This window comes from Berghia stephanieae, chromosome 1 (genome assembly GCF_034508935.2).
Source record: "Berghia stephanieae isolate SIO BIC M18660-M18661 chromosome 1, UCSD_Bste_1.3, whole genome shotgun sequence".
In the NCBI taxonomy this organism is placed as follows: Eukaryota; Metazoa; Mollusca; class Gastropoda; order Nudibranchia; family Aeolidiidae; genus Berghia; species Berghia stephanieae.
This window is the reverse complement of record NC_088360.1, coordinates 65,745,193-65,770,933: the sequence shown is the minus strand read 5'-3', so window position 1 is coordinate 65,770,933 and position 25,741 is coordinate 65,745,193. Positions and strand designations below refer to the sequence as shown.

At 36.4% G+C, this 25,741-nt stretch overlaps 2 protein-coding genes across 3 annotated transcripts in view; one reads left to right on the top strand and one right to left on the bottom strand.

Moving 5' to 3' along the window:
- Positions 1-7,905, bottom strand: part of LOC144979674 (uncharacterized) — a 24,815-nt gene extending 16,910 nt beyond the window's left edge. For both annotated transcript variants that reach the window (XR_013646753.1, XM_078926529.1), the window contains exons 1-2: positions 7,735-7,905; positions 5,709-5,843 (exon numbers count right to left, since the gene is read on the bottom strand). Coding sequence is in view for 1 of the 2 variants with exons in the window: in XM_078926529.1 (XP_078782655.1) it covers positions 5,709-5,843; positions 7,735-7,780 (181 nt within the window). In the remaining variant the exon portion in view is untranslated. The remainder of the gene's footprint in view (positions 1-5,708; positions 5,844-7,734) is intronic.
- A 399-nt stretch (positions 7,906-8,304) lies between these two features.
- Positions 8,305-25,741, top strand: part of LOC144979676 (mediator of RNA polymerase II transcription subunit 6-like) — a 30,017-nt gene continuing 12,580 nt past the window's right edge. The window contains exons 1-4 of the mRNA XM_078926566.1: positions 8,305-8,381; positions 8,810-8,853; positions 11,781-11,940; positions 18,185-18,276. Coding sequence (XP_078782692.1) covers positions 8,829-8,853; positions 11,781-11,940; positions 18,185-18,276 — 277 coding nt within the window. The 5' untranslated portion in view covers positions 8,305-8,381; positions 8,810-8,828. The remainder of the gene's footprint in view (positions 8,382-8,809; positions 8,854-11,780; positions 11,941-18,184; positions 18,277-25,741) is intronic.

The window sequence follows — 25,741 nt, the reverse complement described above, 5'->3', positions numbered from 1 at the left end:
TTTATGAACGTGGACTAGCGCTTAGTCTTTGATTTTAGCCAAGGACTTGAAAAAATCGAATTATATGTGAGCTGACCAAATATTTCCCAGACTAAAATCACGTCACCTTCAGACTAAGTTTGATTAAGTTTTAGTCATTTATTGCTGAGGCCGGACTTTAAGCTTAGTCTGAGACTAGTTACTAGGATACGTAATATCGTCGATAAACTATTTTTAGATAGAGAGAGCTTCGATTCGGAAGGAAAATACTTCGGTTACGAATGACAAAGGCAAAAGGTGTCCTGCTGGTATTGTCACTACTTTTTAAAAAATGTAAGATATGCTAGACCTTCGAAAGTACAATTTTTTTTGTGAGTAAAAACTAGGGAAAAAACCCGGAATCTAATCGGTTAGCAGGTTGCAAATGAACGGAAACTCGAAGTGGAAGGTTTCGCTTCAAAGAACAACCAAAAAAAAAAAAACAAAAAAAAAAAAAACAACAAACAAACAAAAAACAAAACAAAAAAAAAAAAAAAAACAAACGACTAGAAAGTATAGTGGAGACAAAAATTATTCTGTTGGCATGACACTGACTGAAATAATGTGATTCGTCAGAACACATTTTCCGTTGTTTTTTTTTTAAAGTTTGTTTGATTTTCACTGACACTTTCATTGGCCTAAATTTATAATTGACAGTCGACCATGGGCATCATTGTTGTCTGATCAGTCGACAGTCAATATCACGTGATTTCATTAATCACGGCAAAAGTAAGTTCAATTATGAAACGGAACGGAGGTGTTGCTAATTTCTTCTTTGGAAATCTTTTGCGTTGAAAATATCAAGGCTGGTGTCTTACTTGCCATTGTGTACTAGAGAGCTTGATGTTACAAGCACAAAATAGCTGAATTAGGCACTGTCCTAACAACGCCCACTTCTCGGCAAGAGCCTCGCTAGTCAGAGACTAGAAAACGTTCATGAAATCCCACTTTTTTAGTCACCTGTTCCGCCTCGGCTTAAGGCTAGCAAATCATTTACTAGACTAGTAAATAACTAAATCTAGTCTGCTTACATAAAATTGGGCCCTGGTGGTGGTAGTCGATGTTGTGGTGATAGTAGTTAGTAGTGCTAGTGGTGGTGGTAGCATTGATGCTGCTGTTAATTTTGTTGTTTTTGTGATGGTCGTGATTGATCACTGATTGAAATGATGATGATGATGATGATGGTGGTGGTGGTGGTGGTGGTAGTTACAAAGCTGATGCATTGGTGATGTTGATAGTGATAATAAGAATAATGTGGTGGGGACGATAACGACCATAATTTACTTGTAGTGGTGGTGTCAATGATCAAGAAGCTGAAGTGATAACATTGAAGGCAATGGTGACGCTATAGTGTACGCCTGTGATATTGGTATTTAAAATGATTGTTTTCTGGAGTGGTGGTGGCTGACATGATAGTTATGCTTTTGCTAGTGGTGGCAATAGTTGATATGACCATGGTAATGGTAGGTATAATGCTGTGGTAGTGATGTTGATGGTGGTGCTGATACGTATGATATTGTGCAAATGATGGTGGTATCGATTCTGATGGTAATGAGGCTGTTGTAAAAGTGCTTGTGGTAGTGATTATTGTCTGTGATGGTGATGGTTTTTAAATTGATGTGGATCGACGTGCACTTATTTTCAGGTCTGATAACCCATTTCCTTATTGGCTCATTGTTGTAATGGAAATCTAAAAAAAAAAAGACGCAAAATACTGTCCATTATACAACAATGTTAAAGTAGGCCGAAAAGTGGGTTCGGATGTCAGACCTGCGTATTTGTACACGTCGATGGGGATGATTTGTTAACCTACAACGCAGCACAAATCCCTTTCGAAATGGTATTCTGCCATCCCACTATAATACAATAAATCGAATGCTTGGCAGGTCTGTATCACTGCGTACATAGACACAAGTTAGTATTAGTAATATCTATTGAGTTACCACATTGAGTGGTGATAAGCCAAATTACACATCTGGAATACAACATTTGCATACAAAGTTGTTTGAATATAGAATTATTGAGAAAAATCGTGTATTTTTTCTTGTAACCATTGTTTAAAATATATAAAGCTTATTATGTATATATTTCCGTGTTTTTATTTTTCAAATTTTAACTAAAGTTAGAAATATATTTTTGGCCAGTAATCTTAGCTTTATCAGACGTTAGAGACGTTTCTAATATTGGTGTTGTTATCTATAGACCCCTACCCAGATCAAAATAACAATCCCAACACCCCTGATAACATAACCCATTGTTCTGAGTTTAAGAACATAGGCAAATTATTGTTCTTAGGCCGAACTGGGCTTTTATGTTCTGTATCATCCTATTTCATCCAGTTTCAACCAATAGACATTTCAAAGCCCAGCCCGTTGACAGTCTAACTTCTCGTCAGGGCAAAAGTGGATACCAAATACTTAATAGTATTAGCTAACGAATGAAGTACTGAAAATATTGAGGACTTGGTATTAATGTCCTTTATTAATCTTTAATATATTTGACATCGTAAATGTAGATTAGATTACATGCAACGTTGTGCTTTCGGCTTTGGAATTAATTTGCTTGTTGTAAAGCCGCTAAATTCCACACCGTCTATACCATTACCTCGTTCACTGCCACTAACTCATTGAATTCTCCGTGAATTAAATCTACAATTCTGTTATACAGCTCGTCTACTCAAGACGGTACAACTTATAACAAAATTTTCTGAAGTTAAAGGACATGTATCGACATTGTTCAAATAAATGAAAAATCTTGGCTAAATTCAAGCCAATATTGATGGCCCTCACTGAATTATCAAGATTATAATATTTTTAAAAAAAAACTGCTTCTTAAGAGATACGTTGATGTTATTGGGCTGCTTATATTACTATGACTAATATAATATTTTTGACAATTTTAATACTAGTCATTTAAAACAAATAGTTATTGAGTGTTAAACCACTATCATAGATAGAAAACATGTAATAAAGGCACCCCCCCCCCCCCCCCCACACACACACACATACACACAAAAAATATTTTTTTTTTTTAAAGAAGAAGAAGAAAAAAAAAATTACCCCCCACCACCAAAAAAAAAGAAAGAAAAGAAAAAAAGAAAAGAATACCTGACGAATCTTCCTCTGTGCCCAACCAACCCAAACTTTCGAGCAGGCATTTGAATAGGATACTTGCCAAAAGGAGAACACGAAAATAGTTCCTAATAAGGAAACGATCACCATTCTGGAAAAAAAAATCCCAGAAGAAAACCAAAATAAACAAAAACAACCCCCCCCCCCCCCCAACAGAAAACAAAAAAAAAACACCCCCCCCCCCACACACAAAACTAACACATACACGCACACACACACCTACACACATACACTCCACTGATTATTTGACTCACTAACAAAAAATTTAAGACGATACGGATATATCATGTAATTACGTAGAATCGAATCTATCTCAGTACAAACAGAAACGGAATAGTGCCCAGCTGTAGTGTGAAGTACGAATAGTGCAAGCAACACTATTTGTCCTTACGGACGGCAATGGCGGTTGATGCTATTCGACCTTAAGGACGAATAGGGCTACCCTTTGTTTATTCTCACTGATTATGTTATATCTATTCCATAAATTTTAGAGTAGGTTGAATGCATTGGTGACCAGCCGCTTTCGTTTTCTGATGTCTTCATTTTCGTTGATCAAATTACACTTTTCCATTCATTTAAATTTCTGTTGATTTTTGTATATTCTGTTTTGGATTGATTCACTTTTAGATTCCATGCTTCAAGGGCAGTTGATATTATTCGCTGATGTTCTGATTCAAAGATTAGGTCTGTATCATCTGCGTATTTCAATTCATGTGTGATCTTCTTTGTTGGTGGTAATTTTGGTCAGTTCTTTCATGACTGATTCGAGGTATATCGTGAATAGAATTGGACTCAAGCTGTCTCCTTGAGGGGATCCAATTGAGGTTGATATTGTTGTTAATTCTCTGCCGGATTCAAATTGTAATGTAGTATTTGATGATAATAGGTATCTTATGAGCTTCACGTGATCTTTGTCCAAGGATTGAAAACAACTTGGTTCTACATAAGGTGTCAAAAGCTGAACTCATATCTATTCCAAGGATGGCAAATTCTTCCTTATATTTCTCCGTTCTAGCTTTCAGCCATCAATGGGCCCATACTATGTCCGCAGTGCTTCAATCTCTTCTAAACCAGCTTTGTGATGGTGAAAGATATTCCTCTACCTTTTCGCTCTGTTGAGCATGATTGTGCTTAAAACTTTTCTTAGTGCGGATAATAAAACAGTTGGTCGCAAATGTTCTAAAGAGCTTTTCTTTTTATTTGGTTTGTTTAGCAGAATGAGTTTTCCACTTCCAAGATTGAGAACCTGTTTTGTTTTAAATATCTTATTATACATATCAGCCAGTATTTGCATGTCTTTGTCACCTAGACATTTGAGTTCTTCTGCTCTAACACCATCTTAACCTGGTGATCTGTTGTTATTGAGCTTTTGTATGGCTTCACTTATCATGGGGTGTTATAGGCGTTTCAAGCTCTGAATTGGTAGACTCGAATGGTTCCACTTCTTGAATCCCCTTGTATTTCTCATGGTTATTGTGTTTATAATTTCTTTTATCATTACATAAGGTCTTTGATTATAAGTCTATTATGTGTTTTCTGTCATTTGATTGTATTCACCGCTTTGAACATTTTAAAAAACTGTCACTAGTACTATTTATTTCTGTCACAATCTCATTTATTTTCTTTTTGTTATTATCTATTGATTAAGATTTAATTTTATGCATGAGTTCATTTTTTTGTATCTTCATTTTGTTCTTCACATCCATATTTGAGCAGCTGTTGATGTCAAGTCTCAGTTGTTTTTGTAACTGTCTAAAGCTAGGTACATATTCATTCACATCATATTCATGCCTATGTTTGGGGTTAATATGTTTTAAATGCCTTATCTAAGGTCACAACACAAGGACCAGTCATTGACTATGCTCAACAATGATTGATTCTTTCAAGATAATACAATGTATCGGCCATGGTGGTGCAGTCAGATCAAGAATGAAGATGTTTGCAATATACAAATACATGCACTCACACACTATCTTCCTCTCACACACAAACACACACACACACAAACACACTGACTCCTCATTTTGCATGTGTGTGTGTGTGTATGAGAGATTGAGAGTGTGTGTACACTTATATTGCAAACGCCTTCATATAAATATGTGTATGTTTGTATGTGCCTCTAAGCAAAGGCGCATCATTCTCAGAGATGATGTTCAGATGTGAAGCCATTACAAACAATACATGACAAGTAAATTGGACACAAAATCAAAAGGATGATGTAGACATAGATCACCAAGGAGTCTTTCTGATCAGCATTTAAATGAGAATAGAGATAACACGAATGGAGGAATTTTGATGTGCTGCTATCAACCCATAAAATGTCAAAATTCCTCATACTTAATCTTCAAGATGAGTTACCCTGTTATCTAGAGACAATGGAATCTTTTTACTTTCCTAACAAACACCTCCTTGTAGATAATATAGATATATACTGTAAAAATTCTCCATCATAGCCCGAATTCCATTTAAGCCAAAGCCATTGTATGTGGGCTCAACTATATATTATATTATTATCTACTTGACACCACATTGGAACTTCATTGTTAAAATTGTACTTACTGCAGCAATCTAAATATGTTGTTCTTTGTCGAAGTTTCTGACCACAGCAAATTTTGTTGACAGGATTAAACCAACGATGGACAAATGAACCATTTTTAAATAGTTCTGTACAGATTGCACTGGAATGGCCATAAGCTGAAATTTACAAAATTAAAATAATACACTATATTTGAAAATATTACAGAAATACAGACTTAAAATTGCTGACAGAGGGACATCAAAATATAAGTATTATTTATTTTGTCCTTTGCTCGTCCCTAGCATTCTTGTCTTGAATACCAGCTTGAACAATAATGAATAACTGCCCTCTCTTCCAATGTTCATGCAAATTAACAAACTAAACTTCCATGTTCAGGTGCGGAGGGTCGGATGCCATATTTTCTGGGCATGGGATGATTACTACATGAGCATGTAGATGGTGTGTGTGTGTGTGTGTGTGTGTGTGTGTGTGTGCGTGAGAGAGAGAGAGAGAGAGAGAGAGAGAGAGAGAGAGAGAGAGAGAGAGAGAGAGAGAGAGAGAGAGGGAGAGAAAATATACAGTACAATACAGCACAGTTGTTTGCCATTTTTGAGATGGTGAATATCATAGACTTTAAAAGCAATAAAAAAAACAAAAAGATAAAACTGGCAAAGATTACACGATGTCTACCAATCTGTTAATAACACATATAACAGATTTAAAAAAAAAATATCCCTGTGTTATCCCGCTTCTTTAACTAATAACTTTGCTAATTTTTTTTTTCAAAGAAGGACTGACATCTGCATCTTAGTTCAGTATTTCTCTATGATTGTTTGCATACATCAACATAATATTCCTATGCGACTATGTGGTCTTGTGGTATGACACTCGCTTTCGGATCGGTAGGTCCTGGTGTAAAATGAGTACCAGCCTGTTAACAGCGTTGTCTTTGTCCGAAAAATTGTAATATCGCCTAACAGGCGGCATGTCCCATCCTACATGTTAAATGTTGCTGTTGACCAGGGACCCCTTGTAAAACGCTTTGAGCACATTTAGTGGAAATTGCACTATATAAAGCTCACTTTTTTTATTTTTTTATTTTTTAATTCCCAACAACCTACTTCTTGGGTGACAAGATTACCGCTGTATTAACCAGACTGAGATGTGGCGAAAACACTGTCAAGGTGGGGGTTAACATTGACAATAATGTGTGGCAGGAAAAGAAAATGACCATTAATTTTTTAATTTGATTTCCTGGCTTTGCTACTTTCTTAGCAATGGCATTATCTTGGTTTGGTTGTTTGTTCTGGTTTTTTTTTCCCTGGCTTAAAAATAAATAAATTAGTTCTTCAAATTGAGGGTAGACCAGATGACACTTTACCTCCATGACCATTCGGTAGTCAATCATATGAATTCTGTAATTATGAAATATAATACTTGTCGGGGCTATCCATGATTTTATCTTCTTTTTTTTAGTAATACTGAAATCATAGAAAAAATCCTTTGATTATTTACTTCGCTTAATGACAATTTAATCAGACATTGTGAACTAGTCTCTTGTTTGTTTAGTTGTTTGTATGAATTTTCTTTTTAATTACACATGTAAGATGAATGATTTAGAAAATATTTGAGATCCTTGACTATGAACCATACATTTTATTCCAGATGCTCTATGTTTGCAAAAGAAGTCGGTTTAATAATGCTCCCCTATTATTTTCAGAGATAAATACCGTGTATTAGACGAAAAAGCCGCAATGTCTCGTTTGATGTCGTTAAGAAAAGAAATAAAAACACTTTCCCTTAAAACAAATCACATCACTCTTCTCCATACGAATACAAACACATAGATTTCATACATGAGGAATGCTTTTCATTATCCCCCCCCCCAATCCTTCTGGTTATAAAGAGTTGAATCTTATGAACGGAAACGCGGGTCATCACAGTTGGAAATGAACCCCTTTACTATAAAAAAGTAAAACTTATTTTAAAACATAATCACATAGATATGAATTTAAAGAGAATAGATTGTGACAAAATAGACAGTCATAGTCATTTCTGTCAACTTACCAATCGGAAGCAGACTGTAAAGGAATAGAACGTATATTATCTTCATGACTGATTTGTTATTCACGATTAATGTTGAAAAAGTATAGACTCAGCTGAGAAAACGATGCTTATATGTACACTTCGCAAACTGTTTAGTCGGCTATGGACTGATGCACCCCTGTGTATGTAGGGGAAAATCCAAGCTGACGAGAAAAGCCCTACGTTTGGGGAATTCCCGATCGGCAATCAGATATATCGATATTAGGTACGATATAGGCCTATTGACATATTGTCACTTGTAGGATTGCCAATTTGGCAGATTTTCTGCCAAATGTCCTTTTTTTTTTTGGCAGAATTTGAAGTCGTCTAGCAAAAAAAAAAACGGTTTAGCTGTTTGGCAGATATTTGGCAGATTTTATTTTCCACGTTTGCCATAGCAATTTTTATGTATTAGTGATTTTTTAAAACTTGGGAAATGAAAAAAAAATTTATGAAATCGGCCTTTCGAATTTTTTGTTTAACAAAACTGATGACTTTTCAAAGGGGGTAGAGTTTTGTGGTATTTGGCAGATTTTTTTATTCCAGTTGGCAGAATGCCTGAAAATAATCTGGCAACCCTGGTCACTTGTCTTCTGTCTTCATCACAACTGCCTTCAGTCGCCAGGAAGGGTTGCCAGTTTGGCATTTTAAATGCCAGATTCCAAAAATCTGGCATTTTTGAAAACCGTTTGGCATTAGAAAAATCATTTGGCATTTGGCATTTTCATTTGGCATTTTCTTTTCTTGTATATTATACTTCAAATGACACCTTTTCTCAACCGTGGTGTAGTGGTTTAGCACTCCACTTAGTAGTCAGTAGGTAAAAAATTACCCCAACAGGAAATCTAGTATAATTCAAAAAAAAAAAAAAAAAAAAAGAAAAGAAAACATGCAAGCCACCAGGATATGATAGTAAATTGTCTATCAAAAGTGAGTAGTTTTCTTAGTGGGGGTGGGAGTCAACAGACTTTGGCATTTTTTTGAGTGTTTTGGCATTTTTTGAGTCTTCCCCTGGCATTTTGTTGAAAAATAATCTGGCAACCCAGTCGCCAGGAAGATAATTTTGGAATTTGAATATGGATCATCACAAAACAGTTACAGGTCCAGAGTCATGTTGTGTCCATATAATAATGTTGTCTCACCCTCCTTGTCATAGGCCATATCTTTGTCAACTTTCTAAATTAAACAGTTCTTCCAACGAAAGACGATTAACCGGCGAGAACGAAGCTAGACCTCAGCCAAGCCAGCATAATCTCGATTTATATTTATAGACGAATTTCTATTTTACGAAAAACTTTACCCCCTTCTTTCCCCAATTCATTCACCAACTGCACCACCCGAGGCATGTTGGATGTTATTATTAGTTTGTCACTTTGCCTTTGTTGAGAGAAGAAAAAAACAAAAAAACCCGTTTTTGTAACAATGAAAATGAAAATTTAATTCGAAGCCGAAGCTGAAGCAGAAGAACACAGAAAACTTGGGAGAGAAAAACAAACTCCTCAAAATACCATTCAAACTCAAACTCAAACGTCGAGAAAGGGAAGAATAGACATTTATTTTAAATACTTGTCTATTGGTGGGGTATCGTATGGCATTCAAGTGTTCAAAATTCTCAGAATAACAACCAACGAATTGGTTATCTGCTGACTTACTTCCTGAAGACGGGCCCCCTGCCCAGTTTGTCACAGGCTTCAGATTAGACCAATTTGGCCTTAGATGATTTTTTGCCTTTCTTTGTTTGACTGTAAATCTGATGTTCAATTACTTTTTATGTATGTTGTCCTGCATATATAAGAAATTAAGATATATTCGTTTATTTGTTTTCCTCTAGAATAATTTTGTATGCCCAGGTACATTAATTTGATCCCTTCAACTCAATGTACTCCTCTCATAACTTCTAGTTGTAGTTGTAATGAACATGTTTTTCACACAAACTGTTTATCTGATAAATACAAACTTTAAAAAAAAAGAAACAGAAATGTCTTGAAAGAAAGCTCATGAAGATCTCTCTGTTATTTTTTAGTATTGATGACAACAGTAATTACAGCACTTCAACACTGTAGTTTTTAATTCAGAAAAGTGAGTGGAGCAGGCACTTATGTTGGTAACAACAAGAGATGAAGTGAGTAGAAAAGTGCCAGAAGACAATTGAGAATAAACATTTTTTTTATTCTCTATTGTCTTCCAACACTGTAGTTGTAACTTAAGTTTTTTATTCTCCACCTTCAAATTGGTAATGTTGCGATAGTCCCTCTAAAATATGAATTCAACTTGTGTTCATTTGTTTTTTTTCCTTTTTGAATGGAAATCAAAGCAAATTACTCTGTAAATTTTCAACAACGAATGTTCTTTTGTTAAAAACACAATTGAAACATAAAATTCAATCCATACAATCAATCAATCATTAATTTACTATTTTTGAGAGTGTCAGTGATAACTTTCATCATGCAATGCACACAGTCGATAGTCAGCCTGTGACAAACTGGTATGCTTCCTCACCCTCCTGACAAGCAGATTTATTTTACTAATGACTGATGTTTTGTTATCCAGATGTTTTATGCTGATTAAGAGAAATAGCTGCCAATTTTTTTTTTAATCTTGTTTAAAAAAGGACCAATCTCTAAAAATAAAAATGTAAAAAAAAAGAACAAATTATGAATATGTTGCCAAATAAAGAAAGGGCATTTTTACTCCCCTCCCCCTCATGTCCCTACCTACCTTAAATTCTGCACCACTGCGAAAGATGTAGGACTGGGTGGAGTTCTTGACCTCCAGTGGGCAAGAAGGTCACAGTCACTTACTGAACTGTGTCTTCTATTCCCCTATATCTGTTTTCTGACTTGCTTTCTGTCTCTGTCTTGGAATGAGATTACTTGGTTTTGTCCTTTACCTGGATAGGGTCCTTGGTGGAGAGGGAAACAAAAAATTGAACTTGTAGATATATATAGCGCAATATCCACTAAATATGCTCAAAGCGCTTTACAAGGGGCCTTGGCCAAAACAACATTTAACATTTACGACGGAACATGATACCGGTTAGGCGATATTACAATTCTTTTTGATAGAGACAATGCTGTTAATGGCCAGGTACTCATTTTACACCTGAGTATGGTGAGAGAAATGAATAAAGAGCCTTCTCCAAGGACTCAACTATGCACGAGCGAGGCTCGAACCCAGGACCTTCAGATCCGAAAGTGAATGTCATACCACTATAATGCATAGTCACACAAACAGTCAAATGTATTGTTATAGTTTTGGGTGATGATCTTTTTTTTTCATTGAAAATCATCTCTTTGTTATATATATTTGTTGTTTTGAATGTATAATGTAAGCATTTCAGTGTATTCCTCTTATTCAGATCCTGCGCTTGTGTTTGGATGAGACTTTTAGGCGATTCCAATTTCACACTAGTGAGATAGTTTGCTCTTTGAATCTACATCTTATTTCCTATTTGAACCATTCACCTTTGTCTTACTTTTCTCATGTGCTTTTAATGGTAAATCTAGAATTGTTTTTACTACGTATTCCATTTTCTTCGCTTTTATTCATGCTGATATGATCTAAATGAGTTGCAAGCAACGTTAAAATCCTTAAAAACAAACAAAACAAAGTTATTGTAAAATGTTATTCAGACATTCAAGTTGTGTGTTTGAACTTACTCACTCCGTATAAATTTGTCTAGATGAGACTCCAGGATTGTCAAATGCACTCCAACATAGCTATAGAAATCGTTGTTTTACATTCTTTCAATAGCATTTAATAGTATTTGTGCAAGTCCCAGAGACTGGATCCATGAAATTCTGATTATGGATCACTATGAGATACTAGTGGCACTACTGTTACTGTACAAGACCACATGGCCGCACAGAGAGAGAAAGAGAGAGAGAGAGAGAGAGAGAGAGAGAGAGAGAGAGAGAGAGAGAGAGAGAGAGAGAGAGAGAGAGAGAGAGAGAGAGAGAGAGGGGGGGAGGTAGAGAAGAATCTGCTTTACCATATTAATATTTTCATATTCATTATATTTTTTTCAGAAAATACCCTTGGCATATCATGGCATGACACAGCTTGGGTTCCTCATTTGAATCAGGGCAATATTTTGGACTATTTCTCTGAAAAATCAAATCCATTTTACGACAGAACTTGCAACAATGAAACCATAAAAATGCAGAGATTAAATCCTGATCAAATGTTGTAAGTAGGACATTGGCTGATGTTGAGCAATGTATAAAGGTTACATTTGTAATTATGGCTAGAAGTATTGTAATGAAAAATATTTTCGTCGTGAGAAGTGCCCCATTCAACTCCACAGTTATTAATATGGCCAGGTATGATGATAACTCCTCGCCTCCCATGGTGGGCAGAAGGCACTTGCTGTGTCCTCTATCCCCTTATCACAGCAACAAGTTCTGCTCTAAACTTCATGATAATTGGATTTCTTTGGATCGCCTGGGTTTCAGACCAACGAGTAACGTTGAATAAACATCTAGGCCTGCTAATGATAACAATATATGAGCATAAACTATACAAGTTCAAGGTCTTTATTGAAATAGACCACAGAAAGTATGTAATTCCCAGTATTTTCTGATAAAAAATCATAACATCTGGACTGATGGAGTAAAATGGGGTTGGCATAAACAGTTGTAGCAGCTCCCTTTCTGATTTACAAGAAGTTGAGCTGATTCTACATTTATTTGTATATTGTCATATAAAATATTCTTATACTAGGTGACAAATTAAAATTATAAATGTTTAAGTCAATTAAGTCATATTTCTTAGAGTTTTAAGCATCTCCTATTTTCAGCTGCAGAAAGACGGTTAATTTCATTCCAAATGGATGAAAATTAATGTATGCCATGACAATTTTTTGTTGCAAACATTCTTCCGATAACATTTCTTTAAAATGTCAACAAAATTTTGTTATTGCAATGTTTTGAAAACCAAAAATTCAATGGCAACACAGCAGAATTTAACTCCTGTCCAGGTAACATTCTAGCCTGGCAGGAGAACCGCTGACCGTGACGTGACCGAGAAAATGCCTGTGCTAGTTTGACTTGGGTGGTATTCTAAGTGGTGAAGAGCAGTTGCCCTGTTATATCTGTTTTCTGAGTTGCTGTCTGTCTTTGACTTGGAATGGGATCACTTGGTTTTGTTTTGACCTTTGCCGGAGTCCTTGGCTGATACTGAGAGGGAAACAGTGAAATGTGTAGTATTAGTTTTGGTAGATGATATTTTTTTCATTGTAAATCATTGTTATGCATTTACAACATGTAACTTTAGTACCAACTAGTTTGGCAGTCTGCTTATGCTCCTCACTTGTATCAGTAAAGGCATGTGATTATGATACATCAACAGAATGAAAAATTTATCTTCTTCTTTAAGATATATACCATGCCATGCACCAATATATTTTCTCTTTTTGTGAGATAATAGCATATAAAAACTGTCTAATTTCTTTTGTAAATGAAATAGGGAGGGAAAATTGACCATGCAATTAAATAAATAAAATAAAATAAAATTCCCTTTATTCATCCCATGGATGAAATTTGTCTCTAGGATCTATTCCAAGGGAAGACTGGAATAACCCAGGCATCCGCCGCAGTGAGCTAGGGCGGGATGACTTTCTCAAGGCCTCAGGGTAGCGACGGGTAATCGAACTCGGTACCTGGGTGGGGTTCCTGACCTCCCATAGTGGGCAGGGAGGTACATACTGTGTCTTCTATCCCCCAATATCTGTTTTCCAACATGCTTTCTGTCTTTGTCTTGGAATGAGATTACTTGGTTTTGTCCTGGCCCTGGCCGGATACCCTGGCTGGGAGGGAAACAGTAAAATGTATAGTTAGTTTTGGGAGATGATATTTTTTTCCTTGTAAATTATCTCTCTGTTATGTACTGTATAATTTTTCCTTTTACATATGTATGATTTGTAAACAATTGAGTGTGTTCCTCTTGGCGGGGACCCATGCTTATGTCTGGGTGAGACATTTAGTGATCTCAAACTAAGTACACTGATACTGAGAGTGTGCTCTTGGAATCTACATCTGTTCCCTATTTGAACCAATTCCCCTTTGTCTGTCTTATTCTTGGATGTTTTAATTGTAATTCTAGAACTTTTGACTATCCCGTTTTCTTCCTTTTTACTGGTGCTGATATGACCTAAATGTGTTGCAAGTGCCGTAAAACCCTTAAAAACAAACAAACTCGGTACTTTTCGGGTATGAAGCAAAACTGTACCGGTGACCCACGCTGCCCCCTATTCCTTTTTGATATATTGCCACTTTAATTTTTTTCTGTCCAAAGTAATGTATTGTTTTATTGTAACCAGTGAGATGCAGAAAAGATTGACACAAATGCTCAGCTATCTGTTTTGTAATTGCATTGTCTGGGTGGGGTCCTGACCTCCCATAGTGAGCAGGGAGGCTCTTACAGTGTCTTCTATCTCCTTATATCTGTCTTCCAACCATGGGTGCCAGTTTTCCGGTTCATGCCGGAATTCCGGTTTCGCGATATCTCGAAGTCAAATACCTCTGGTTTCAGTGTTTTGAGTAAAATAACCTAATAGCATCAGTAAAAATTCGAAAACGTGATTCAGTCACCTTTTTAGTGTATACTTACTTAATCCTCTTCGGGCCTTGAGGCACATAGGGCATCCACCAGACATCTCCATTTTTTGCGATTGGCTGCTTTTGCGGTGGCTGTATTCCAGGACAGGCCTGCTTCCTTTAATTCTTTCTCCATGGTCCTTCGCCAGGTTTCTTTGGGTCTTCCCCGCTTTCTCTTCCCATCTGCTGTCCAGTACAAGGCTGTCTTGGGAAGTGACCCTTTTTCCATTCTGGCCACATGACCCAGCTAACGCCATCTTCTTCTTTTTATTTGGCTATCAATGCTAGTGCAGTCAGCTTTCTTTAATAGATCCACTGTTCTTATTTTTGTAGGCCAAAATAAATTAAAAATTCTTTTTAAACACTTGTTCTGAAAGGCTTCTAGTTTCTGTATTAAGGAGGATGTCATTTTCCAGCTTTCACTTCCATAAAGCAGTACACTTAAAACATTGCTCTTGTATTTTCAGCTTTGTCTTTCTCATTATTTGCTTTGATTTCCAAAAGTTTTTCAGCATGCCGAAAGCCTGGTTTGCCTTTTGAATTCTGTGCTTGATATCTTGTTCTGCATTTCCGTCGTCTGTTATTTTGGATTCGAGGTAGGAGAACTCTGTTACCTCTTCAATATTATGTTCATCTATCCTAATTTCACTGTCATGTTTTGGATTCACCCTAATGTACACAGTCTTATCGAAATTTATTTTCAGTCCAATTTTCGAGGCGTTCTTGTGTAGTACGTTTAGTTTCTCTGAGGCGTCTCTGTGTTTACTGGAAACTAACGCGATATCATCGATATCAGAAAGGATGTCAGTGTCCAGCCAATGCCTCTCTTCTTACCATCAATTGTATTTTTCATGAGCCAGTCTAGAGCCAGGATAAACAGAAGCGGGGAGAGTATGCAGCCTTGTTTTACACCAGTTGTTACATTAAAGCTGTCTGTTAAATTGTTACCACAAATCACTTGGCATTGGTAGTTGCTGTACATTGCTTTGATTAGGTTGACTATCTTCATCGGTATACCATAATGGCGGAGTATTTTCCACAGGGACTCTCTGTGTAAGCTGTCAAAGGCTTTTTCAAAATCGACAAAAATGGTGTAGAGGGGGCTGTTCCATTCAATGCTTTGCTCCAGGATTTGTCTCAGGGTAAATATGTGGTCACTACATGACTTCCCTTTTCTGAACCCTGCCTGCTCTTTTCTAAGAATGTTTTCAATGTGAGGTGAGATTCTTTTCAGAAGGATTCTATTAAAAATTTTGCTCGTTACGGACAGGAGTGTGATTCCACGCCAGTTAGCACAATTTCCTAGGTCTCCTTTCTTGGCTATTTTATGGATGATGCCTTTCTGCCAATCCTCTGGTATTTCTTCCTTTTCCCAAATGTTGGTGAACAATTTACTGAGAATTTTGGACATTTCTTGCGAGTTCACTTTAAGCATTTCCGCACTGATTTTGTCAATACCTGGGGCCTTGCCATTTTTTTGTTGTTGTATTGCCTCGTGCACCTCATGCTCAGTGATTGGACCAAGATTAACCTCTACGTCCATTTCTGCTTCTGGGATATCTGTGTAAGAAGATGGGTCTGGTCTGTTCAGAAGGTTTGCGAAATATTCTCTCCATCTTTCAATTTTCTCCTTTTCGTCTGTGATTACACTACCATCTTGGGATTTTAATGGTTTCTCTTGACCATAACTTCTGTTTCCCGAGAGCTTTTTTGTGATTTTGTATAGTGTTTTTGTGTCTTGTCTTACAGCTGCATTTTCTGCTTCAGTTGCTAAATTTTCTGCAAAATCTCTTTTGTCTTTCCTTGTGGATTTTTTCACTTCTTTGTCCTTCAATGAGTATTCACTGGATAGCCTTTCTTTCAGTCGGGGGGATTTAGCGTTCAGGAGATTTAGTTTGATTGATTTTCTTTGGTTAATGAGCTCCCATGACCTTGCTGATATCCAATTCTCTGTATTGGATTTATTGTGTCCTAAGTGTTCAGTGGCACTTTCCTGCATGACGTGGTTGAAATCTTGGATTGTCATGTTTGTAATATCTTGTATTGCACTGAATTTGTTTCTTACTGAGATATTGAAATTGTTTTGGATATCTGGGATTTTCAATTTATCTGTGTTAAAACGTTTCTCCTTCTATTTTGCTATTTTTGTTTTCATCAATTTAGTAGAGATTTTGGCTGTGACAAGACGGTGGTCACTTCCAATGTCTGCCAATCGTCTGACTCTGACATCGTTTAAGCTGCTCTTCCATTTTCTGTTGATAATTATATGGTCTATCTGACTTTCTGTTTTCCCATCTGGTGAGTTCCATGTCAATTTGTGTATGTTTTTGTGTGGGAAGAAAGTTCCACCAATAATGAAGTTGTGTTCTTCACAAAATTCTGCCAGTCTGCTTCCATTGTTGTTCATTACCCCTATGCCCTCCTTTCCAACGGACTGATTTGTTTGTGTATTGCCAACTCTAGCATTAAGGTCTCCAATGATCATGAGCATAGCATGTCTTGGAATGTTTTCAACGGCCATTCTTAGAATATCGTAAAATTCTTCTTTGTTTTCTTCATCTGAATCCTCTGTAGGTGCGTAACATGTGAGGATTGATAGCTTGGTGTATTTTGAGTTGTGTCTTGTGTATAAAAGTCTTTCACTTATCGGTTTCCATTCCTATAGTGACTTGTTGTTTTGCCTGGCTATCAAGAGGGCAACACCTTCTCTGTGTTGGTCATCCTTTCGTCCTGATCAAATGATCAGGTCGCCATTTGAGAGTTGGCGCTTCCCAGCTCCTGTCCATCTTGCCTCTGATATGCCTAGCAAATCGATCTTGTAGTTCAACATCTCGCGCTGGGCTTGTGCCAGTTTTCCTGTTTGATATAGGGTCCTAACATTCCAGCACGAGACATTGAGCTTGCGTTTTGGTGACAACAGATCTGCAATCTGGTCGGGGGCATCCTTTCGGCTTTGACCTCCTACCGTCATGAAGCCAGTATTCTGGTCCGCTTCTCTGCTGCCGCCGGTTGTGGATTTACGTCTGGTTTCTGTTTCTGTAACAGTTTGCTTTTTATGAGGTGGGTTGTTAACCCTACGCTCAACCCCCATTCCTGGAGGGCCGGTGGATTACTCCGTCTGATCTCTCTCCTTTTTTCTCTTATTAGAGGTCCGAGGTTCGAGATACGCAAGCCCTCCTACCACGACAAGGTAATAATCCGTCGGGAGAGCTTTTTAGTGTATGAAGGTAGATTAATGGTATAAAAACGGTGATGAAATAAGAGTACAGTTTAGGCCGCATTTTCAGTAGGAACATTTTCAGGTTTGGCAAAGTGTCGAGATTTTAGTTTCAGGTTTCAGCACTTCTTCCTGCTGGCACCCATGTTTCCAACATGCTTTCTGTCTTTGTCTTGGAATGAGATTACTTGGTTTTGTTCTGGCTGGGAGGGAAACAGTCAAATGTATAGGTAGGGTTCTGGGAGATGATAGTTTTTGTCTTGTAAGTCATTTCTCTGTTATGCACTGTATTATTTTTATTTTACAAATATATATATTATTTGTAAACATTTGAGTGTGTTCCTCTTTGTGGGAACCTGTGCTTGTGTCAGGATGAGACGTTTAGTTGATCTCAAACTAAGTACACTGAAAGTGTGCTGTTGGAATCTACATCTGTTCCCAATTTGAACTAATTCCCCTTTGTCTTCCTTTTTCTTGTGTACTTTGATTGTAATTCTAAAACTTTTTACTATCCTAATTCCTTCCTTTTTACTGGCGCTGATATGACCTTAATGTGTTGCAAGTGCCGTAAAACTCTTAAAAACTAAAACAAAACATAATTGCATGGTTTTCTTTCCAGAAACATGACTGGTCTAGAGTATACACTTCTTCATGCCCAAGAACCGATTTTGTACATTATCCGGAAACAGCATCGGCACTCACCAACTCAAGGTTTGAAATTACTAAGGAAACTGCTGAAATAAGAAAAAACTGTTATTGTAGTAAAGAAGGCAGATAAAAATCATAGCGGCCAACTGTCCTGATAAAATCGTGACTGTACCGGTTTGGCAATCTGAGAAAACTTTAAAGGGAAAAAAAAATTGGATTGTCTATATGGAAATGACCTTTGCATATCCCATGATGATGATTTTATGACTAGAAAATTAAAACAAGGAACAGAAAAAGCTCGAAATCTAGATTATATTATAATACTCTAAACATACTGTTGTTTTGGGTAATGAAGGTATTGTGCATTAGGGTGTTCAGATTTAGATCATTGAAAAGTTTGCCGCTATGAAAAAGCTTTTAAATTGAAATGAATTGCCTAAAAATTTTGTTTTCATTAAAAAAATTTCCTCTGTATATCAGCATTTTTACCAGATTAAAAGGAGTGCTAGAGTAACAAATTAGCATACATCCCAATTTGTGCGAGTTTAATATGGAGATTCCTTTATTTTGCATTCATGTCGGGTTTTGGTGAAATTATGTATTTTTTAAATGAAAAGCAAAGTCCATCAGAGCTTCTGACTTATGGAGTGGGAATTTAACCATGATTTGATTAGCGTTAAATAGTAAGTTGCCTATTACCTTCTGAATAGGACACTGCCAATTACACAGAACTTTCCATTAGTCCTAGCAATGGACCTGTCCACCCAATCAGTGTTGAGATAACTGGGACAGACAAGGGATAAAATGATTGTTATAACATGGAGTCAAATCAGGTCCATTTGTATTATTAGGATGTTCTGCCTATTGAACAACTGGGCATCTAGTTCTAGGCTTGATGGCATTGTCTTTTGGTCTTACAATTAATCACCTTGTGATAAGATATTATGACTGATCTGCCTCCTAGCTTAAGGCACTCCAAACACAATTTTAGAATAAAAAGTAATCTGCAAGCAAATAAATCCTCTGCATGTATTTTTTTTTGATGAATGATGATACCAAGACTAGCAAAATCGAATTATAAATAGAAAAGATATGATTTCTCATAGTTTTCCAAAATGTGGTTATCAATAATTGTGAAATACCATTTGTCAAGCCAACTACAGCAATAAGTTCCAAAGAGAGGTGAAAATTGGTAGATAACTGCATAATTTAAGACCTGAAATAACACATTTTTGAGTTGCATTTTAAAAAAAAGTGAGAGATCAGAGTTAGACATGTCCAAGTCGCACAATGACTAGAGAGGAGATAGAAGAAAGTGCAATTTTGGAAAATTCGATCTTTCCAGAGTGCAAAGCTATTATTTTGTAATTTTTAAAATGTTGCGGTGTTATATTATAAGGATAAAGTGTCAAATTTTTTAATGGTTTGATTGGATGCTGTATTCAAGGCTATTTCAGTCTTTATTTGAAAAAACAGAAATGTTAATTTGTTTTTTAGGTGCTTTCAGATGCCGTAAATTAAAGGGCAGATATCGTTCTAAAGGGTCTTAAGCACTTTAAAATTATACTGTTTATAGCTCCTTACAGAGTTTGAAAATGACCACCAAATGCATATTCACTTCCTACCCACTTTCTTAACTCAACGTCTCAAAAAAACACATACATGAAATCACATTCAAAATAAAGACTAAAAACAACCTTTGGTTTGATACATGATTTTATTAGAATCTGAGAATTTTCAGCCCATCATTATTACAATTCCGCCCTTTTCCAGAAAAAATTATGATAAAAAAGACTCACCACAACCACTATATTTATTAACAGCCCTATCACTACTACTATTACAACCACCACCACATCATCATCCCCATCACTACCATGACAGCAACCACCACATCATCATCCCTACCGCTACTTTACTACAACAACCACCACCAAATCATCATCCTTACCACCCCTACTTATACAACCATCACCACACCATCATCCCTAAGACCACAACTATTACCACCACCACCACATTATCTTCACTACATCATCCCTACCACCACTCCTATTACAACTACCACCACATCAAAATCCCTACCACTACAACCACTACACATCATCATTCTTACCCCAACTACTACAACCACCACCACACCATCCTCCCGAAGACCACTACTACTCACGGAAACGAAAAGCCGTGCCTTTAGTTGTTCAGTGAACTCAACCTGACCGCATGCCTTACCACCCAGTTAGCCCCCTTCTCCTTTGTGGGGGCGTGACCTCGGGGTCATGGTAACAATTACCTGTTGAATGATTGTTACTCACAGTCATTACATGCGTTTGTTTACTTTGTAAACCTGCTATCCCAAGTTTGATATGGTCATGAACGTAAAGAAATTTACAGAATGAAAATAGTTAGAAAATAATTGGTATAAGGATATAAATTTGATTTTCATAGTGTTAGTTGAAAGGAAGTTATTGTTAATTATAAATTACTAATATTTTGAGAAATAATTAACTTATTTTTAACTTTACCCCCAAATTGCAAAAGCATGACACAATCTAATGCAATAAAACTTGGTTCAATTTAAAGACAAACATTAAGAGAATTTACTTATGTCCTCTCTAAATGGACTTGTCAATCATTCCATAGTAATAGCCGTTTATATTTGGGATACCGTAATTGTTTCATAAAAGTCACCGAAGTACACAATGAAGACAATCTTTTCTCATGGTTTAAAAAACAGAAAACATAGATAATTCCAAACTCCGTGGTGGTTTTAAACATAAACCACAATCGTACATTTGTACAAAGCGTAAATTATATATATATATCTGACTTTATGTGTGTATGTGTATGACTGCACAACTGTCTGTCGGCCTGAGTGTATGTAGGTATCTGAGTTGTATTAGCATCGTTTTTTCAAGACGTAGAGAGAGAGAGAGAGAGAGAGAGAGAGAGAGAGAGAGAGAGAGAGAGAGAGAGAGAGAGAGAGAGAGAGAGAGAGAGAGAGAGAGAGAGAGACTAAAATGGGGGAAAACACGATTCTCAGGAGAGGGAGGGTTTGAATCCAAATTCCTGCTCTATTATGTCACTTTTATTTCAGTCAAAAGTCTCATTATAACTTCAAATTGTTTAGGTGTCTCTACGTGTCTAATACGTTGTAAACTGTCCTGTATTGTTACCTGATAATTTAGTTGGTCATTTTCTGTCGTTCTTTTCTAATCTTATCTTCTTTTCTGGTACATGAGACTGTAAGTCAGGGGAAACTTGAAGAAGACTGGTCGTCATTATTGTCTGTAATTGTGCTGATTCGTCCCTCATTGAAACTGTTCTTTTCTCGATTTTACCTATTGTAGAATGTAATGCCTCTCCTCCCTGTTCCCCTAAAAGCCCTAATCCAAATCTGTATTTTTCAATGAAAGGGGCGCAGTGCTTCTCAAGTATGTGATGTTTTGGGAGAACTTTTTCAGGGAAATAACTGCGGTAAAGGGCCATATAATGATTTATGGAAACCTGAATGTGTTGTAGACCATCAGTTTTGATTGGTTTTGTGTGTGAAACTAATTCATGTACCTCACTAAATGCATCGTTGATGTGATCAAAAACCTCTTATATCATGTGCGAAGTCAAGAATGCTGGTGTCTGTGGTGTAAGATGCTGTAATTTTTGTAATATTGTCAGTGAGTTGTTGGTATACTTTGTTCTTTAAATATTTATGACAATGGTTTCTGATAAAACTTCTACTGTGGTAAAATTGTGGGGTGATTGCATTTGTTTTCAGAATATCATCAAGGGTGATGCATACGGGTCCACATCTTTCTGTGAGTTCCTCTTTTCGTAATGATGAAAGCTCACTCTCTATTGCTTCTAATTTTCTTCTCCATTCCTTCTTTTCATCTTCTAAATCGACAAGTAAGAAGTGTGATCATATCTCTGCCAGTTTTTTCCGTACTTTTGAAATATTTTAATTACTTCGTTTTCATTATTTACTTCATCAAACAATAAACGATCCAGTTTGTCCACACTACTTTCGAGTAACTTGTGATGTCTTAATGTGATGCCTAACAAACAGTGTAGATATGGCGGACATATTCTGTGTAATGGAATGTCAAGAATGGGTGGGTTGATACTGTTATTGTACGAGTGTGCATTTTTCTTCAAGCCCTTTCCGTGTTCTAAAAACCTATTGTAATCATGATGAAGAAGAGACCAATTTCGTAATTGTGTATTTTCTATTTGTAAATTTTGTATGTCTCTTTTCTTTACAAAACACCACAGACCTGGGTATGCACCACAAGCACCTGAAAGACCATTCATTTTTGTTAAAAAGTCATAATCACCAAACAGAAAGAACCTAACTTTTTTCCCTTTCCATTTAAAAAGATTTCAAGTCATACAGCTGTCTTTTAATGTCTTCAAAAAAAATTTCTAAATTTTCCCTAGAATCCCTAGTCCTTGCCATTGCAACCATAATGTGATTGTATTTAGAATTTGGATTTTCTCTATTTATTATGGCCATGCTGAGTTTAAAACTCCCTTTACCGTGGTCACCGCCGACTTTGATCCAGATTTCATTACTAGGGATGGCCCCGTTATACCAAGTTAATTCGTTTTCAAGTTTGTCAAGCATTTTGGTAACAAAATCTGTAAGGCATTTGAATTTCACCATCGGTGTTTCGACAGCTTTTCCACTTGAATCAGTAAATGGTTTTCTTTTAATTTCTAAGTCATCGTCTGTCAGTGTCTTCATCAGATGTCGTTGTGCATGTTCATTTGGAATTTTTATCCCGCCTTGTCTTAAAAATTGTCGCAATGTCCTCTCCTGTGACCACGTCAATCCCACTTTCATCTCTTTCATCGTCAAGGCGGACAAAGTTGGAATGTTTGTGTTATTTATCTTATTTATGATGCCTGCAGTTTGGCAAATGTTTCGCCGTGTTGGAAGTGGATTCTTTCTTAATTCATGTGATTGTTGTGTTTGTAATGCTTGTGATGATGTACCTGCTATATGCTTTCTTGTGACTGTTAGTGCCTTTGAACGTTTTCTTCGTGTGGGAGATGTGACATGTGAAGATGAAGTTCTATGCTTTGGTATTTTCATGAGATATAATGGTTGTCCTTTTATTTTTAACTTGATTATGTTGTCCTTTGATTCGGATAGTTTTTGCTTGACAAAATCTGTATGGGTCTTTTCGTCTGACTGCGTCGTTTCCTGTGTCTGCTTTGAAGATGGGGGATGTCGCAAAGTCTTTTGTCTGTGGTTTGCTTTTTTAGGAGTCGATGTGAACATTGTGTCATCTGTCCTTATGCTGGTGTCAGTATCTTTAGTTAGATCAATTGTTGAGATGCTAACATTGTCTATTGTGATTTCTGAGGAGTGTGAAGAATTTGTGTCTTGCATTGTTTCTAAGTTTTGAATGTCACTTGATTGCCTATCTTTAATGCAGCCGACTCATATGTTTGTATATGTTTTGCACACATTGCACATTGTAATGTCACTGGGGACAAAATCTGTCCACAAATGCTGACTGTTTTTTAAAATAGTCCGGGAGTTTATTAAAAACTGTTCTCCTTTATGTACTTTCATGTTTTTTATTCTTTTTACACATTTGTAACATATCACTATCACTTTTGAATGTGTTGTTTCTAAGTCTTTTCCAATGTCAATATCAAATAACAAAAGTATTTCACATTTGAAATCATTACACAGTAATCTTTTGCGATTACGTTTTTTTTTCTTTTTGAGTTAGTGCTGTATTACCACATACTCTACAAAGTTCGTTTAAAGATTTCAAGTGTGTCTCTAAAGTGTGATCCATTTTACCTGTATGTGCATTGCAAGGAAAAAACATATTCTAAAATATTAATCATTAGAAAGCCCAGAGAATGTTAAATGCGTCCATATAACTTTTTAAAAAATTGGTTGTGTCAAAATTTTAATATTAATTTAAAAAAAAAAAATAGCTCCTGTAATTGATTTTATTCATTGAGTTTTTCAGATGTAAATAACTAAAGAATTAATCACAGCAGAATAATGAAATCCAGACACAAATATCAAACGAGAAAAATGCAGTTATATCCAAGCTTTGAAAAATATGTTGTGAATCTAGAAGAGGAGTGGTAGTGGACTGAAAACAGGAAACGTCGTTACTCAATTTATATGTTTTTGGAACGTAATGCATTGTATGCAGGTTTACCTGCAGGATTGACCGCTTGACCCTGAGGTCACCCTGACCTACAGCGTGAGTAAAGGCTCGCTCAGGCACGTAATTCGTGGGTGTGTACTACAACCACCACCACATTCTCATCCTATCTACCACCACCACTACTATAACCATATCGCTTCTAGTACAACCACCAGCACATCATTCCTACCACTACAACCACCACACCATCATCTCTACCACCACTACTATTACAACCACCACCACATTATCATCCTTACCACCACCACTACTACAACCACCACCAGCACATCATCATCCCTACCACCACAACTACTACAACCACCTACACATTATCATCCCTACCATGACCACCACTGCTTCTACACATCACCCCTATACTACAGCTACTACAACCACCAACACATCATCACCCCTACCACCACTACTACTACAACCACCACCACACCATCATCCCTACCACTACCACGTTTACAACCGCCTTATGTTGTAATTACACTTTCAACTTTCGAAATTCCTCCAAGTGGTGTCAGAAATTGCTGCGAGACACATTTTGGATTGCATGTCAGTAAATTTGAATGAAATTCATGATCTTGACGCTGAAAAATGTCCTGCTTTTTTGTTACCTGATATTCTCACCCCTGAAGTAGGAAATTTTCACTGCTGTGGGTAAATTGTCTCTGAGTTTGGAGTACTTTTATCAAGACATGACTACTTTGAACGCCCAACAAAGGGTTTTAAGTAACTCACCTTACATCATTAAATCCGAATGAAATTTTGTCTGATTCATTGTAATCCTACTTATATTGCATTCAAATCCCAACTTATTTGGCAATAATCTGATTGGGTGTTGAATAACAGTAAACTGTCAGTGTCTTAATTTTGTCAAGGATCAAAAGTTGAGTCAATCTTGGTGAGCCGCTACTAGACAAGATTCTTAAGGTATATCCCATATATTACAAATGGAATTCTCTGAGTTAAGAGAACTCTCCAAGCTTTTAGATGTTCTTGTGTTACAGATTAATGTATTTAATTCTTTGGTTTATTGTACAAGTGAATTTAATTTAGGTACTGTATCAAGTTCCTCATATAGTTTTTATTTGGTTTGATTTGAAATATTGCTTTTTATAAACACCATATTTAAGTCTATGCAGAAGTCAAATTATTCTTGATATTTTGATTCGTCATGCCACATGCCAATATCATTGTCTGAATTCACCATGATGTTAAATATGGGAATAATATAAGTTACTGTTCATCTATCAATTGCTGAATTTATTTTTCTTTTTCACATTAGTTTTACCTAACATAAATGGTAAAAATAGTCTTCAAGAAGATGCAGGTGAACTTAT